The sequence below is a fragment of the Buceros rhinoceros genome, unplaced genomic scaffold (assembly GCF_000710305.1).
Source record: "Buceros rhinoceros silvestris isolate BGI_N320 unplaced genomic scaffold, ASM71030v1 scaffold29749, whole genome shotgun sequence".
Classification (NCBI taxonomy): Eukaryota; Metazoa; Chordata; class Aves; order Bucerotiformes; family Bucerotidae; genus Buceros; species Buceros rhinoceros.
The window spans coordinates 1-18,592 of NW_010432625.1; the positions used below are offsets into that span (position 1 = coordinate 1).

Below are 18,592 nucleotides of genomic sequence, written 5' to 3' on the forward strand. Positions count from 1 at the left end.
GCGGCGCCGCCGGTGGAAGGGGTGAAGCGGGTGGCAGCGGGATCAGGCCACCAAACTTGGCGCGGCGAGTCCTTGCAGAGTTGCATCGGCCGCGGGCCCTCCCGTGGGGAGGGAGAAGGGTGTTTTGCCCCCTGTGCCTTATAAAACCAAACGGGGAAAAAAATAAAAATTCCGTTTTTCCTTTAATTTCCGTTACATTTTTATTTCGCTTCTAGCGGCTAGAGCCATTTTAGACGAGGCTCAAAGCTTATGCTGTCTTCTGCTAAGATACCTCGTTCCTTCCCTTCGCTTAACACTGGATGGTGTTATTGTATAAATATCGTTTAGTTTATGGGAAGATAAATTTTTTAATCGGATGCTTAATGAATACTTTCTTCCTGCTGTCATGGGCATACAAAGGAGGACAATCTGTTACAGGTTGGTATCTTTGAGAGGTGTTCTTTGATAGGCAGTGCTTTGTAGTTGGACCAGTGCGCAAGGTGTTCCAGTCTTCTTGCTCAGTGTTGGCAAAATCTGATTTGGGCATGCAAAACTCTGGTTTTGTATATGAAGTGATCCCATCTTGCAGATACTGCGTACTAAACCAGAGTGTATTGCCATACATTTTTCTGAGCGGGTGGCATTTGCTCACTTAGGTTTTCTCTTGTTACTCCTTGGTGCAGTGGTTGTCTTGCCTGATGACTGTTACCTGCAATATGTAGTAGGTTCATTGTGTAATTGTATTGTCCTGAAAGAAGAGATTTTCATAGTGGGATATTTTAGGCACTGGTTCCATGGTCGCTCAATCACGTGTACGGTTGAAAGGAATGGTACTCTCACGTTTTCCTCTCGCTCTGCAGTATATTCTGCTCCCTCTATTCTGCTCACACTTGTATTTGTGAAGTTGCAGGGCGAGCTGATTTGAGGAAACTATGTGGCAGAATGTCAATCCAACAAAAATACATTGTCTGCTATTATTCATTGCATGATGGGACCGCAGGTCAGAATGGGGATTGCCCTTTCTGATGGTGGTACAGGTTCTTACTGGATTTCTTCAGAGCTGTAGCCATAGAAGAGATCGTAGCAGGTGATTGTAGTGGAGTTCAGCTATTGGTTCTATTCGGTATTTAAAGGTGAGATGTCATAAAGGTATGAAAGATTATGTTGTATTTGACAGCTAAGCCAAGCCAGGCTGAGAAGTGCCTTTGACCATTTGGTTTTAGGCTATATTTCACCATTAGCTCAATCGTCTAACCTGTCTGTGGGGCAGCCCTGCAAATTGCATTGCTAGTAAGACCCATGTTGAAAATAAGTACTTTTAAAACAAGAGATAATTTTAAATTTGATTCATGTCAGTTTGTGTTGTGGTTTGATGGTTGCATGGTCACAACTGAGGGGATGACAAACTAGGATACAGGAGCAGGACTTTCTTAAACTGACTTCACCATCACTGTCTGACGTCTTGTGGTATCTATGATAGGCTGTGAAGCTGTGCCGGCTGTAACAAAACTTTCAGTGCCGAATGTGTTGGTGGTTCCGATGCAGAGAAGTTTGAACTAGACATTTTTGACTGAAAGCTTCCCACTGCCTCTTTAGAGGAAAAAAAGCACCAGCAAACCCCCCCACTTTACATGAATATGATTCTTTACAAACAGTATTCTTCCAGTGTTATTCTGCACCATTCTGGCTCCAGTTACAGTAGTTATCTCAGCAAACTGTTGCAGATTCTTGATATTTTTCTTGCCTATTCTAATTTCAGAAAATAGTAATTGCAAAATCATTAATCCTAGAAATTAGGCTTTAGCAAGTTAGCTAGTGCTGAACTGTTGAGCAAAATAGATTTTTTGTTTATTTACAAGAATATTACTGCACTTAAGGAAAACCTTTCTCTAGGAAGTAGCTCTTACAGTACAAAGGATCCTAAGACAATTAAATATAGCTTTTTAACCTGTAGTGTGTCATCTCTTATATATGCTAAATCCCAGTGTGAGTAATTCTTAAAGTGTATATTGTGCACGTTTTTCCATGGAAGCCTTTGTCTACCAAAAGGTGTTTGACAACACCAGTTCTTTAAAAGTAAAGTTATGAAGCATAAAATATATATGCATGTTGATTTTACTTTCTGTAAGTACTGTTTACAAAATTAGTGTTAATTAGGGCAGGATAAAAGCTGAGATTATGCTGATCTTTTCCAAACAGCGGAACTGAATGTGATCAGGCAGCAAATTTGTTGGGTCAGTGTGATTGGGTAAGGTTTTAATGAAGTTTTCAGGTTTATATGACTTAAAACTCCCTCCTGGAAGTTTGAGGCTACAAAATATGGAAATGTGGAGAATTAGACAAATGTGTTAGTGAGTGGCATTTTTGAGGTGTCACTGAAAGGAGATAAACTCAGACAGAAGACTGAGGAAGAAGAATTTAAGCTGCAGGAAGGAAGGAGGGCTTGGAAGAGGGGTATATGTGTAAGGGTAGAAGATGTGGGATGTGGAATGAAGACGCTGATGGAGTAAGGGCATGGAGTTGAAATTCGGAAAAGTTTTGAGTACAGGCTTTATGTTATTGTTCCTACCCTGGAGTATGGAACGAGCAGCCTTAGAGATTTCCTACTGCCTTTACTTGATTATGGGAGTTGTTTGTTTGTTTGTTTGTGAGATGGAGTGCATGCATTCCCAAGTTACCAGCATTGTTGCTCATTTGCTTATGTATAACTGGATGCTGACTGCTGGTAGAGCTGTGTGTTGGGCATTGCAAGTACGGGTGGTCTTAGTTTCTTAGTAGCTGGGGAAAACTTTGTGGAAGAGCAGCGAGTGACTATTGGGGTGACTGTTGAAAAATGTAATGGAGGAAAGGAAGGTGAGAGCTATACAGGGAGAAATTTGGGTGGACTTTGTTGGTTCTTGCAAGGTTTATGCATGCTGATTTTATTTGTCCCTGCTGACCTGCATGCTTGTTTGTTTTAATAGTTTCTCTCTGCTTCTTTGCTTTCCTGTAAAAAAATTGGCTGAAATTAGAGGACAGGAGTATGTTGGGTTAACATAAAGAAGAAATTAAGAACTGGTATGCAACCTGTGTAATAATACGGCAATGGTAACTGCAGTTTAGGCGTCGGAACAGTAAGGGAGGAAAATACAGTGTAGTGCATAGCTAGGAATGACTAGTGGTGGTGTCAGGTGCTCTAAATGAAAAAGCTGTTAAAACTGGGATTTCCCAAACTGAAAAAGCCCCTAAAAATTGTGAAGTTCAAAAATGTACTACTGTAACTCCTGTCTCTGGGCGATCTGTATGGCAATCATAGGCAATCCTAATATCTGAAACTTTATAAATGTAAACTTTTTCTTTCCTTTGCCCAGAAGTTTGTTCTGAGATGTAATCATCACTTCTCTGTCTCCGTTTACTGTAGATGGTTGTCATGTAATTGCCCAACTTGCCAACAGTCTCGATGTCAAGAAGATGCCCCTCCAGATAATGACATCCTGAGGTAGCCCTCAAAATTCAGTGTTATATTGCGCATCTGCGCACCTCAGAGTGCGTTTGTATGAGACGTCCACTGAAACCAGGACAATGTTGTATGTCAGACAGGCTGTTGCAGGATCATATTGTGCTGTATACAACACAGTTGATCTTGGAAAGTAATTAAAACATGTTCTGATAAATTCTGTGATTCGGATTAATGGAGCAAACCAGAAATCACTAATATGTCATCTTAGGCCAAGGCTATGTGCACAATGGATTCTAGTGCAGATTCGTACTGCAGTAAATTTTGTTTGGCAAATTTGTGAGGGAATTCTGTGCTTTCCTGTGGGAGACTAGGTACTGTTCTTTTGGTTTCTTGGAGGATTGAGCTGAATCTGCTGCATCTTCTCACAGTGCACCTGCTGCTTGCTACTGCAGTTTTCAGTGGTGAAAGCTATATGCAGTGCATGACTGGTTTGCAGAACTGAAGCTGATTCATTGCTTCCTATTAAGCAGAATCTAAACCATGTTGGTTTAAAAAAGTCAGTCAAGTATCTCCATCTTCAGGCAGTCTAATCTGTTTCTTATGGAACTCCTCTTACTTTGATCATTCCTGTATTCCTGTGTCATGTTCTAGAATGATGTGAGACATAACTAGTTAAGCATAACTTACCAGTAATGACACTTTCTTTATTGAGTATGGGTCCAAAGGAAGGTCTGTGCAGAGGCAGTTAGCTCAGGCCTTCTCTGATGTAGTTTTTTTTCAAAGGCAACTTTACTTAGCTCTGGTTAATCTCTACCATTAATAAATAACGAGGATCTAATTCTATTAAAGAAGGTGTTTCTATAGTTACTGGTGGTTTTAGTATTATGTTGTGCTTACCTGCTGAAAGCAGCATGTAGTGAGGAGAACTGTTGAAAACCTCACTGTTAAGAAAATCTTTGTTTACGCTGGTTTATAGTTTGGTTCATGTTGTTACTAAAGTCGGAAAGGGCCAGAAATCCAGACACTTCTATTAAGAAATTCCTGGCACTGTTTTTTATGCAATGTTAGTTTAGCTGCTTCTCCTCTACAAAGAAGGGAGGACAGTGCAAATCTGGGGCTTCTTGAACTTCTCTCTGTTTTCTCTCCTTCCAAAATGGTGCTTTTTGAAATGTATTTTTTGCATTGAGAATTTCCCTTCTAGATAATTTGAATATAGAGCATGTTTTTGCCAACTAGGATGAGAAACGAAACACAGTCAATACCATCCCCTTTCTTTAGTAACTTTGTTTAGTAAAGACAATCTAAATATTTGGAACAAGTGTTCTTTTAATTTGATCTTTTACTTGATCCATCTACCCCAAGTCTTCTATGTTAAGCAGAGCAGAGTCACTTGCCTTTCTGTAGCTGAGATTAAAATTCCCTGATTGATGGGCTTGCACTCTTTCTTCAATTTACAGAGACGTTCACCGAGTCTCCGCTCTGAGTCTTCACTGGAACAGAGTTTGCGGATTACTGTTGGTAATGACCGGTATTGCACTGGCACACCAGAGCGAAGGAGGCTGCCTGATAGACTGGGCTCACCAGTTGATAACCTGAGTGACAGGTATGGTCCTCTGCAGATGGGGATTCAAGTGTGTGAAACAGTAAGAATGTGGGTATGGCTTTACTGGGTGAGACGAAACATCTAATTAGCCCGGTGAATGCCTAGGGAACAAGGTTAAGAGGGCAAACATGTAGTGATGCTTCCCTGGAATACTCCCCAGCTTCCAGCAAGTTGTGGGGCAGGGTATTCCTGAACAAAAGTTGCTGCTTGTGTTCGTAGTAACTCTAAACAGATATTTCTTCTCTGATTTTTGTCAGCTGCTTCTAAAACCCATATAAACTAAAAGTGCCTAGAGTATATTGCAGGAGGGAGCTATTCATTAGACATTTCATAGCTTCAGCCACCTCTTCAGTTGCTTATGAACCTACCTAGTCCTGACTGAAAGGAAGGTTGTTTACGGATAGCGTAAGCCTCCACCTTCCTTATTTAGGCAGAATAATAATCTGCTTTCCTATTTTTTGAGAATAGTCCAGAAGAAAGCTCTAGGGTTGCTTGAAGAAAATTTATTATTGTGACTTCAGAAACCCTGCAGAAGAGAAGTGAGCATCGTCAGACAGTCTCATACATGGTAAAGTAAGCGTTAGAATTCCTAGGGTCCCTTGATTAGAATTGGAGAGAAACATAGTAAATGAAGAGACATCTTTTATGCAAAAAATACTGCTGTGAACAGTAAAGTCTAAATATTAGTAAATACTGTTTAGAAATCTTTGCTTTCAGTAGGAGAACAGGTATGAACTGTCAAAAGAAGTAAAATCAGAAGACTTTGTGCAAATAAAATAGTTTTATTTGTCTTGATTTATGAAGTTAAAATGGCATAGTTTGTGCCCCAGAGCATACAGCTGCAGTTTTAGGTCAGGCAAGTCAGGAATAAGCGTCCAGTGCAAAATAAGCACTAGAACTTCTATTTTTGAAGCAAATATCCCCAACTGTTAAGAAAAAAAAAAAAAGAGAGAGAGACAGAGACAAAGAGGGACGTGAGCAGATTAAGTGAATTTCCTGACTTTCTCAAGTGTAAGGTTAAGTTTCAGCAGGTGCAGAAAACCAAATGAGAGTTTAGTTTTCAGTACCGTCACTTTTACACCTTTATCCCAGTTCTCATGGGATCAGTGTTTGATTTGTAAATCCCCTGTGTGGTCTGCAGTATTCTGAATGAAATGAGTGCGTATGCCCAGGGAGAGTACAGCAGGTAGAAGGAGCACGAAATAGTGTGTAGGAGAACTGGCCCTTCTCTGGCAAATTAAGAACATGCAGGCCAGGGATGTGTGTTTGTCCCATTACTTCCTTTTCTCTAGTGAGGTTTTAAGTTCAACCTGTTTTGTGGTTATGATGTGTGGTTAGAAGTAAAATCAGGTACAGTGGAGTTTATTTTAATGTAAGGATGAAAACGATGAAGAACTTTGACTTAATCTCTGTTACAGGACCCATAAATGTAAGAAAATGGTCAGAATAGACTCCTGAGAAGATATAAAAGTGACAGATGAATCAGAATGAGAGTAAGAAAAAGTGAAACTGTAGACCTCAGCTTTTAAGTGACTTCCCCTATATTTGTAGTGTAGGTATGCAAGACCTCTATGTGGTTACATTCACTTTTTTTCTTTCTCTGTCCAGTCTGTTTGTGCCAGCTGCACAAAGTCTGAGTGGTGCATGCTGTCCAGAAGCTTAAAGTGTGTGACAGTGTAGTCATCCCTTATAAATCTTCTAGGTACTGCTTCTGACTTCCAAATTTCTTCACTGCTTAGCCATTTTGGTTGTTTTTAGAAGACACTTTGGTTAAGGATGTTGTTTATCACATAATTTTTTGTAATGTGTTTTTTTCTTTCCCCTCTGAGAGGATGCCCTGGTACTGGGATGCCAACTTTATATCTCTTGCTGGGCTTTAAAGTAGCCCTTATTGTGAACTGTTGTTGGGCTTAATACTGGGCATATCACATTCTTATTTTGCTTGTGGTATGTTCTCATTCTCATAAAAAAAAAAAAAATTAAAACCAGAGTGTTTTCTGAAGATGTCTCTTCAATTTTGGAGTAAATAATTTTGAATTTAGTTATTCTCATCTGTTTTTGCAAGCTACTCAGAGATTTCAAGCAATCACTTCTACAAATTATTCTCTGTAATCTGCATGGCCTTGGGATGATAGAGAGGTTCATCAGCCTATAAAGGAAATAAAATACAAAAGGATGGAAATCAGTGATGCTTTTGGATTCTCCTGCAGCAGTGGATTTTCAGGATGCCCCAGGGATCCCGAAAATCCGCATGCGTGTCCGCGTGAAGGTCCATCCTAAAACATCTCTAAGAATTTACCCCGAGTTTCTAGGGCAGCTGGCCTCCTGCACACATCTAAGTAAGCATACTGAATGCTGCTGGCCTGTGACTTCAAGGTCACCTAAGCAGCTTCAGTCTTCTACTTGAACAGTTTAGTGTTATCTTAGCTTCCAGGATCTCAGTCTGTCAAAGTGAGGAATGTAGCTTGCCACTCTCCTTCTCTTCCATCTCCTCCTCTGACAGTATTTTTAACACATTCTACTACTATCTGAGCTGGCATAAGCTATACAGAGCATCCCACCAATTCTTTTCATCTTAGGTTAATCCAAGAGATTATACTGTAGCACTGTAGATACTCAGTCTGTATTAAGCCGTGCTTTGAAATTGGCTTGAGTATGAACAGCACATCTGACTTCTATTCAAAGACGGTGTGTTAAGGTGGATCCCTCTTGGTTGCTGACAAGACCATTGTTTGCCTCTGCTTCTGTGTGTGTATGTAAATAAATATGCCAGAAAGTAAACTGACACTAGTTGTAGTTCTCTGAGGCATCATTTCTATGTAGTCTCTGTTCTGTTCTTCTCTGAAACAACAAATTCCAGTAATTCGTGGGCTCTGTGTTGGTGAAGGAATTGGGTGGTCACAGTGATACCACCTTGTACCTCAGGGATACAGTAGCCTGCAGTGAACATTGCTGGCTAAAAGCACCCAAACCAATTAAGAGGGACATACATCTGTTGGACTATTTACAGAAGACATACTTCAAAGAACCACACTTTCTCTAAGGCAAGTGATTCTTTTCCTCACACCTGTATTTAATCTGGGGTTTGAAATTTGCATATATAGTTCCTTTCTTTCCAAATAGGATTAAATGTTTTGTTTGCTTTGCCACTGCAGTCAGAACATTTGAATTGTTGGTGCTACCTGGCAAGCACGCATACAAATTATTAGCACAAAAATCAACTTAAGGCGTATGATGAAATACATCTGTTACTCCACCACGTGTGTTCATGCATCTTGTATAGGTGCAGCAGGCTCTCCGGAAAGGTGACACTGGGGATACACATACCTTTATGTAGGCTGTAAACAGCAACGTTTATGTATGAAATTTAATTTAATACTATTTAGATACTTTTATGCTTTTGGAGGGGGTGGATGTGTGTAGTTTTCTGGAAACTGGAAAAATACCATCAAATATTGTGGGTGCTGGTATATGCCATGTTAACATTATAAGATGTATTGGTCTGATAAAGCATCTAATAACATATGAAATGTTTGCAATTTTGCAGGTTAGAGATGAAGTGAAGTTTTGTGTTGGTTTTCTTAAATATTCTTAAATATGCATGTGTAACCTATATATGTATATATATACACACATATATATAATATATATGTGTAACCTATGAAAATACTCCAGAAAAAGACCTCGTCTGTTTATGTCTGTTATTCTTTAGTCTGGTGACTAAAGACCGGGGATTTTACCTGCAAATAGTTTTGAAAGTGTCATCTGGCATGACTTGGCTTGCCCATTCTCAGATCAATGGAGGGATTTTTCTCAGGACGAGGAGGTAGTTTTTGAGGATTCCAGCAATCGTACAGAGCTTGTCTCAAGTCAGAGTCTTGATTACTCAGGAAAGATATTTCTCAAAGTTTTCTGTCCTATTGATTTCACTTAAGGAGCCCATTTGCTTCCCATTTTTGGGCAGTCTTGCTAGATTTTTGAAACGCTTGTGATTACTGACAGCAGCAAGTAATTTTAAAGCAGTTTGGTTTGTTTCTGCCTGATCTAAAGAACAGTCCCAGAAAAGATTTTAGGGGTGGGGAAAAAGGCCTTAGTTAAAACAGTACTCCTAATCGGAGGTGTGTATGGAAATCAGTTTCTAGAGATGCAGCTAGTTATTCTGGTGTTTTGCCAATTGCATGTCCACTGTAATGCAGGGACGTGCATATAATGTAGGGGCTTGCACAAAGGGATGATACTATTAAATTTACTATCCCTGGTTCATAGGCATCTTACAAAACCCCGTGCTTCTGTTTGAATATAGCAGTTCGTGTCATTAGTGACAATCCTGTGTCAGATCTGTTGCAACAGAAAATGTTGCTAGAATTTCTGGTCCTTGTCCACAGCTGAAGATAAAAAGAGGATCTGGTTGCATTTGCCAGTGTGAAACTGAATTATACCTTGAATAATTCATATGAAATGTGACCTTGGTGTCTTGCTGGGAGAGACAAAGAAAGAGATTGTGGTCTGAAATATGATAGTAAGGTTTTTTAAAAAAAACGTGTAGTCTTTCTCCTTCGCAGAAATACATCCATCCTATCAAATTTTTAAGGCTCTCCTTCTGCAGTATGAGTTGAATTGTTCATGTCACTGTGTTTGCAGGTGACTTCCTAGGAAGGACGTATAGTACCATTAAAAATAAGTCTCCATCTCTCCCCTGTCCTTTAGTACATAAAATCTTGCTTCTGTTTAGTGATGGAGATGTTAGTCTGAAACTGATTTGGAAATCTCTTACTCTTTGAGCAGGAGTAAGACTTAATTTACCCTGACTCAAGTACTTACATTTATTCTGTGCTTCTTTTACACAGGGATGACGTGGCTGATGGTCCGATATTCACCAGAGGCCTCGCATGTCCCCGAGGTCTTGAGAGATACCCATCGCATGAAGATCAACCTTCAAGTCCCTTCATCTTGAGACATGATGAAGACTACCGAAACCGAGATGTTTTCCTCCATCGTTCAGATTATAGTCCACATTATGGTCGTCGAGAAGAGCTGCCTCGTGGATCTGACAGAGATGGTGACAAACTCAGGAAATCATTCTACCCGTTGAGGCCAGAAGAGAGGGGACGAGAAATAAAGCGTCCACGGTATGAAAAGGATGAGAAGATGCATGGTGTGAGTGGAGAGCATCAGGGTTTCTCATCAGGAACACGAAACTATCGCAGACGAAGCCGCAGCCGCAGTAGGAGCCCAAGCCCATCATATCTGAATGAAGAATTTCGAGAGCTTGACCGTGCAAGGAGGAAAAGAGAAGAAGAAGAACGTAGTAGAAACTTGAGTCATGATGTTTCAGGCAGTGATTATGTGATCCCTGGCTTGACTAACACACTACAGACTTCTGAGCCTCGGTATACATATAGGCCTGAGGAAATCCCATCCATGCCCAAAAAATCTATTTTGAAGAAACGAGTGGAGATGGAAGTAGAGTCTCCTGTTCAGGTTTGATCTCTGTCTGTCTCTTGTGTTTCTATATGTTCTAAAATATGTTCTATATGTTCTAAAACAGTCACTTCAGGATACAGAATGTTAGTTTGCTTTTTTAAATAAAAAAGGCAAATCTTTACATTTTCCTGTCTTTGAAAGAACAGGTATCTTTTTGCAGGCCTATACAAGTTAGGATTTATAGATTGTTTAAACAGTGAAGGCATTCAATCAAGAATAACATGTGTGTGTATATATATATATATATATAAATCCAAGGCAGAATAAAATGCCCTTGTTGAAATTCAGCCCAGGATGCTGACATCTGGGCCAGATTTTATAGAAAAGATGAGTCTTTTTGTAACACAGGCAGTCAGGACATTGATTGAGGCTCTCTCCCTGTCACGGTGCCTCTTGTTTTTTTATAGACTTGAAGAACTGCCTAATGCATCTTCAGTGCCCCTGGCTGAAAACGTCTTTGAGTTTCCTTATTTTCTTCCCTTTGGACTGCAGGCTGGGATCAACCCTACTTAACCAAACCCTACCCCAGGCTGTACCAATTGAGTCTTAAAATTAGAGCAATGGAAAGACAGGCAGTTGTGACCACTGTGATAAATTTGCTTTTCTCATGTTTTAACGCATCACTTTTGATCTCCCTGTTTTACTAATCAGTGTTGGTTTGACACTGACATGTTTATCTCAGGAGTTGCTGCAATACTGAGGATCTCATTCTATACCTATTACTGGAAATCCTATTTCACATTGCATTAATTGTGCATATCTGAAGAAGTGATGGGGAATAAAACTCCAGTGCAGGTTTTTTTTACCTCTCTTAAGGTGCTGAAATCCTATTTGTCTGTGATTAAATTCAAAGCATAGCTAGAATTATGTTGTGAGGTTTCAGTTCTTATGCTTGTGAAAAATTTCTGAAATGTAATTGTGATTTTGTGTATTCACTGAGATAAGCATTCATTGCTGGACATGACATTTCAGAATCATTAGGCAACTTGTTTTGTAATCTTCTGCATTCTCTTTCAATTGTGTATTGTCTTTTCTAAATGTTTTCTTCAGCTGTGGACTCAAGGAGAAATTAGCATGTTCCTTAGTCTGTTCTGTGAGGTGCAAGTCTCATCAGAATGTGCTGTAGTAAATAACAACTTCTATCTCTTTCAGCCTGAAGGCTTTTCAAGCAGTCCAGCTTCCAGCAACGATCTTCCTCTTCTTTCTAGTCATTCGTCTTTGCCCCAGAACAGCAACATGGTTCCTTTTGCCTCTGAAGTGGAAAACTTTCTCAAACGGTTTAACAAAGACTCTGTCATGGAGTCTACGAACAAGGAGTTACGTGATGAGTTATATGAGTGGAGCCCTCTTTCTGGGGCTCCCAAAGATGCTTTCTCATTTGAAGAGAAGTTTGGGAGCTTCTTAAGTCACAAGGAAAAGGTAGAAGCCAAGTCAGAGACCGCTGATCGCCTTACTGACTTCCTGCTACCTCATGAGAGGGCCAGTCAGGATGGCAGTGGTTTCTCCCGAATTCTAGGCATGATGGCTGATTCTGTCAGTGCTCAGGAGAAGAGGAGACGTAGTTTTCCTGACATTGAGGATGAAGAGAAATTTCTTTATGGTGATGAGGATGAAGACACCAAAACTGAACCCCTCCCCATTCAGAAGCCCTCAATGAATTGTGGCAATGAGATAGTAAGCCAGAAAGTGAGCCCAGCTCCTTCTTCTGCTCCATCTGTCAAGGTGGATCCTTTAGAAGAACCTAATGCTGAATACGCGAAGATCCATGACTTACTCAAAACCATTGGGCTTGACATTGGTGTGGCCGAGATTGGAAAACTGGCTGTGCGTACCCAGGAACGCCTTCATGGAAAAAAGTTGGCATCTCGTTCTCCTGATCGTCGCTCTTCAGATCATCGTAGACTGGACCCTTGGGACTTGCGTCGCAGCCGCAGCGACACTCGTTCTCCTGAGTCAGGCCAGCATCGCTCAGCATCACCTCCAGTCTCTTTCCAGCAGCCTAAAGATGCATCCTCTCTTCAGAAATCAGAATATACTAAGAACAAGCCAGTGGGACAGGCTATACCTCCACATGTTCCAGAACAGCCACTTCCTTCTGTCTCTCTCATTCCCTCAGTTCCACCAGCTCCTGCTAGTTTGCCACCTACACCTACTTCTGTTTCCCAATACCAAATTCCCAATTATTCCCAGTTCACTGCCACTCAGATGCCCCAAAACTACCCACCTCCTACAATGGCTCCTCCAGGATATGATGCATATGGGCATTACATGGCTTATGCAGCCCCTGGCTGGACCATGTATCCCCCTGCCCAGCAGCCTAATCCTACACTGCCGGAAGCCCATGGTCTTCTTACTATGCCTGTGTCAGCAAACCCCACACGCCCCAACCTTCGGGTGATTGAAACTGTCTCTATGGGAAAGGACGTCCCTGATGTAAAAAGAGACAGTTCTGTGCTTGTTCATGTCCCTACCACTCCTACTCATTCCAAGGTTCCCCTTCGTATGTCTTCACACCCTCTCAAAAATACTACAGAAAAGATGTCCGATGAAAAAAATCGAGCAGCTCAAAAGCAGAAGGTATGTTATCTGGTCTGATACATGAAAATATGTTGGACTGCTTTGATTGCTGGGGTAGAAGGTTCTCCTTTTCAGGTGCTCTTTTTTTTTTTTTTCCTGAGTGGCTCCATTTTAAAAGCAGTTGGACTAAATTTGTCTCTGTTAAAGTTTTTTAGGCATTTGACTGTATTACTCTGTGACAATTTAAAAAAATGCATTTAAAATCTCTCAAACTTGTACATTCATAGTTTATGGCTGAACAGATGAAATCAAGCTCAAAGTTGAAGTTCTTGGGGCCAGCCAAAATCTTACGGAAAAAACACCTGGTAGTCTGGTGGCCACAGCTTGGCTTTATTCCACTGAGCTTAGACACTGAAATGCCTGAATATATCTAGATACATAAATACCTGAAGGGACAGTAAAAAGAATATGGATCTGGGCTTTTTTCAATGGTGTCCAGTGGCGGAACAATAGACAATGGGCACTAACTGAAACACAGGATGCTCCAATTAAACATGGTACAGTAATACCATGGTTATACCTATATTAGACATTTTAAAATACATAGTAAAGGATGTAATCATTCACAGTTGCACACAATTTTTTCCTCTACATTTGTATTAATTATCTCTTAGAATCACAAAGTCAGAAGAACTTAAGCAAAGCTGTTCTTAGTGCATCTGACATCAGTTTAGGTTATGGGTGTTAATGTTTTCCTCTTTGTTATCTTGGTTTGTATGGTAAGTAGAGACTAGTGGGGAGTAACGTATTTTAAAATAGGAGAATGTAGTTACATAACTGTCAAAGGACTGGAAGATTCCTGGAAGTTGCTTGAGTTTTTAAACTTGTGTCCACTCATTCTTTGTTGTTAAAATAAGGGCATAGAACCGTAAAGTGATTTTGGTTAGAAGGGACCTTAAAGATGATCTCATTTCAACACTCCTGCCATCCCTTCCACTAGGACACGTTGTCAAAGCTTCATCCAGCCTGGCCTTGAACACTTCCAGGGAGAGGGCATCCACAGTTCCTGTGGGCAGCCTGTTCTAGTGTCCCGCCATCCTCACTGGGAAAAAAGTCTTAATTATGTCTAATGTAAATTTACCCTCATTTGATTTAAACCCCTTGCCCCTTGTCCTGTTCCTGCAGGCCTTGGTAAGAAGTCTCTCTCCACCCTTCACATAAGCCCCATTTATATTGAAAGGCTTCTATAAGGTCTCCCCAGAGCCTTCTTTTCTTCTGGCTGAGCAACCATAACTCTCTCAGCCTTTCATAGGAGATGTGTTCCATCCCTCTAATAATTTTCATGGCCCCAACAGGTCCACGTCTTTGTTGTGCTGGGGTCCCAGAGCTGGACGCAGTACTCCAGGTGGGGTCTAATGAGAACAGAGTAGAGGCAGAGAATCACCTTCCTCAACCTGCCTGTGGTTTTTGTGCAGCCCAGGATACAACTTGCTTTCTGAACTGCAAGCGCACGTTGCTGTCCCATATCTATGTAGTTTTTCATCTACGTATGCCTATCTACATTAGAGATACCATTTCAGTGTAGCTGTTCTAATGATGCATTGTGTTGGTAGATATGCTAATAGAAGAACAGCACATGGCAGAAGCTGGAAACTTTTTGCCTGCTCAGTTATATCGTGCTCCTCAGAACAAATCAGGCCGTGGAAACATGCACCACTGAATCCAAGAGAGGCTTAAAAGCAGTCGCTTTAAATTTTTGATGTGAGATAATCTCTCTGCTTTTTGTTTGAAATTACTTCATCAAAGTGCTACATCAGCAGATAAGTGAGCTTTCACCGTTCGCAGGAATAATAATTTCTTCAGCTGACACAGTTGAAATTTTGTTAATGAAACTTGGAGCTTCTGGAAGAGCTCTGTTGGCTGAAGGTGTGTGGTTTTCTCCTGCTGTGACATACCCTGGAAGCTCACCTGTGCATCTTGGCAGAACTTCTAGGGCTTTTTCTGCACTACAGATGTCTTTGGCTTGGGGTTGGTTCCCCGTTTTTTGTTGGAAAGGATTGGACTATAAAAACTTGTGTGCTCCAGTTGATGCCCCAGTGCTGGCAGAAAACCCAGAATGAGAGAATGTGTTCTGATGATTAAAAAAAAAAAAACCCCAGAACAACAAAAAACCCCCCAAAACCTGTGGTATCTAAGACATGACCTAACTGTGTTGGTAGAAATCCTTCCAGGGCTTGCTCCAAGCAGGATCTAGGGATCTTGCCATCATTTACATTGCCACAGTAGTAGTGTTTCTCTAGGGAAGACAAGACCTTGGGTCAGCTCTTTTTTGTTCAAGGGAGGAGTCAGTAGAAAGCTTTAAGAACATTGTGAAGGTAAAAAAAATGTGATTTGTCTCTTCAGAAGTGAAACTGAGAAGGAAATTTAAAGAACTTTTCAGGTTTCATAGCATATTGCCTAGTTTCCCTCTGTGAGAATCAATGAAAACCAGTGAAAAGCAGATTTGACAGCTACCCATGCCAGGGTTTACCTTATTGAGTAAGAAACAAACTTCATCCAGGTGGTTCATTTCAGACAGTTGTGCCTGCAAAATATACTTGGTGATACAGTTATGATCAGATTGTAGCACAGGCCTAAATAATAGCTAAAATAGGCCAGAATCAGAACAGGAAGCAGGGCAAAGGGCTGTGAAGTCTTTTGTCACTGATGGAACGTGGTAGCTGTAGAGATCCTGCATGAATTTTGAAGTGCCATTTAGCATTGATCTTGCTCACCCCTGTAAAAGATAGTCAGCTGAGCCTAAGTGCCTTAGGAAATGGTGCAACAAGCAAAACTGTTTTGGGGAATACAGTGCCCAAAAGAAAAAAATCTCCTTAATTCAGATTTAAAGTGTGAGCACATCATATAGTTACCTGCAGATGCAGAGTTGTTAAAATACTTGACATTTTGAGAATAGTGAGTGGTGTTCTGTTACTGGCAAACTGAGGTCTTGCTGTCATTCTTGCAAGACTGATTAACTTAGGTTGTGAAGAGAAGAAAATCTAGTCCCCTTCCAATCTGTTTAGGTGATAGAAGAGAGAGAAAAGCTGAAGAATGAAAGAGAAGCACGGCAGAAGAAGCTTTACTACCTCAAGACTGAATTGGACAGGCTTCGTAAACAGCAAGGTATAGTGCATCCCCTCCCCCACTTTTTTTTTCACTGGGATGTTTCACAAGTCCTAGTACCTGCTAGGAGAAATGAAGATGAAAATAATAATAGTCTATAGTTTAAAATTTCCATACTCCAGGCAGTGCAGAACTCTTTAAAAAGCAATAACCTGATTACTATATTAAATTTAATTATGTAAAAATTTGGCTGTTACGTTGAGCAAACAGTTGCTCTTGCATCTTCTTCAGGAGCTTGATAAGTGAGCTGTAATTTGTGCATTTTAGTGTTTCTTTAGAAGAAGTGTGTAATAGTAACTGAAGACATGTCATCATGCCTTCCAGTTTTTCATTAATCTTATTTGGAGAAGGAAAAATCCTCTATAAAAAGAGAGGTAACTTTTTTATTTTTGAAACTTCTATTTGGTCCAAGTAAATACTAATTTCCCTCACCTTTGGAAAAATAATTTTAGATTAGAATGTATGATTTACTTTTGCTTGTTTGGTCACACAGGGAGGTAGTGATTATTAAATTGATTCTCTGCCTTGAGGATTATGGTGCCTTTGTTAGGGGTGGCAATCCTTATATAGGTGTATTGTACAGGTTTACTGATGCTGTACCTGAGAGTCTTTTCCGTCTCTACAACTTCTTAGTCAAGGTTTAACTGCAGCATTTTATATTAGTATTTTACTTGTTGTTGGAATAATTGTACAGATGTTAAGGCAGTTTTCCTGTTGCATTTCCAACTCTTCTACTTCCTCAATTGGCTCAGGAGAGATGTTGAGGAAAAAACGTCGTGAGAAGGATGGACACAAAGACCCCTTGTTGGTTGAGGTGAACAGGCTGCAAGAGAACATTATGAAGGAGATTTCAGAGCTGCATAAAGAATCTGATGCAGCTGACAAGAAGCAGTCTGAGCTTGACAAAGTAGCACAAATCCTGGGGATTAACATATTTGAAAAACCCCGGAAACCATCTGTGGAAACCAAGGATTCCTCAGAAAAAACCAGCAAGTCAGAAAATGCAAAAGCTCAGGAGAAAACATCTTCCTCCAGCAAGGTAAAGTCTTCTGGCTTGCATGCTAATGATTTTCCTGTTAAGAGAAGAGGGTACTACGGAGACAGCTGCCCCCAGATATTTACTAGAGGATCATTTGATATCATTTGTTATCACATCTCATATGCTGGTTTTGATGGTGCATGCAAGTGGGAGTCAATGTATCAGTGTTTATAATTTCCTTTAGGGTTTGTGCAGTTCAGTAGTATTTACTTTTTTGATCTTGGTTTTGCTGAGGTGTTGGTTGGATGGAACAGTATCATGAGTGTCTCTAGCTGTTTGGTCTCAGTGCCGTACCAGGACTTTTTTCCTCTACAATATTTCTGGCATGGCCTGTCAAGGAGGAATGTTTGTAGCAGCAAAGCTCTCTGCAAGTTTGGAGCGTGTTGATCTTCATCCTGGGTGATGATATTAACAAATCAGAAGACTTAACATAGCGTTGTCAGCCTAACATGATTATTACATGCATGCTACATGCTCTCTCTTAAGAAATGTCAGTACGCATCGGTATGGTCTCTCTGACGGGGTCTATACTGCGGAGTGCTGAATATATCAAAACAGGCTTATGGCATTCCAGAAGGTAGTTTTTACTGTGGAAGTGGTGTATGATCGTAACATCTGAAAGGTTATGCATGCATTTAGGAGATTAATTAACCTGCTTCTTAGATGTTTATTCAAATATGTAACAAGTAGCTGATGGGAGATGGGAGATGTTTTTTGTGTAAACTTTACTGTGTATTTTTTGCAGAGAGGAAAATGCTAGTAGGGTAAGAGGTATTTCCTACTAGCTGACTCAAATCTGTGTATCCTGTAAACTTTACTTATGCTTCACCCTAGTCTGGTTCAGAGAACTCATTAGATGTCTTTCATTTTAAGGCTTGCTTTTGTGTTGTTTCTCAAAACATCACTGAAGTTTAGTATCCACTTACTTTTACGAACAATTTGCTTCAGTAACCACATTGTAAAACTAAGGTAGACAATAATGTCTGTTAAATCCTGCATTGCATTAAGTTATATTGCTTTCTTTTCTTGAGATATGGCATGTGTGAATTTATTTTTCATTATTTTAACTTCCATTGTTTGTATTGTCCAAACCCATAATGACTTGATCCCCTGTTCGTAGTTCCTGTTTTTAACATGGAAATTTCTGAGTTCTGTCCGGGAACATTGAATATTTTCTGTAGGGACATAGGACACTGCCATTAGTCTCTAAGCTTCACCTTGTAATTCTGATTGCTAACTTTTTAAAAGAAAAGAAAGATGGTGCAGGCCTTTTGTCAGCTGAGATCTGTTGACTCTGCCAATCTAAGGGCAAAACCATGTGCCTTTCTGCTTATTTGCAAGTCACCTTGTGATCCCTTCCTGCTGC

At 40.4% G+C, this 18,592-nt stretch overlaps 1 protein-coding gene across 1 annotated transcript in view; it reads left to right on the plus strand.

The window, feature by feature from the left end:
* Positions 1-4,875: 4,875 nt before the first annotated feature.
* Positions 4,876-18,592, plus strand: part of ZNF318 (zinc finger protein 318) — a gene marked incomplete at its 5' end in the record, with an annotated part of 21,160 nt that continues 7,443 nt past the window's right edge. The window contains 5 exons of the mRNA XM_010143843.1: positions 4,876-5,021; positions 9,869-10,502; positions 11,658-13,082; positions 16,088-16,187; positions 16,940-17,226. Coding sequence (XP_010142145.1) covers positions 4,876-5,021; positions 9,869-10,502; positions 11,658-13,082; positions 16,088-16,187; positions 16,940-17,226 — 2,592 coding nt within the window. The remainder of the gene's footprint in view (positions 5,022-9,868; positions 10,503-11,657; positions 13,083-16,087; positions 16,188-16,939; positions 17,227-18,592) is intronic.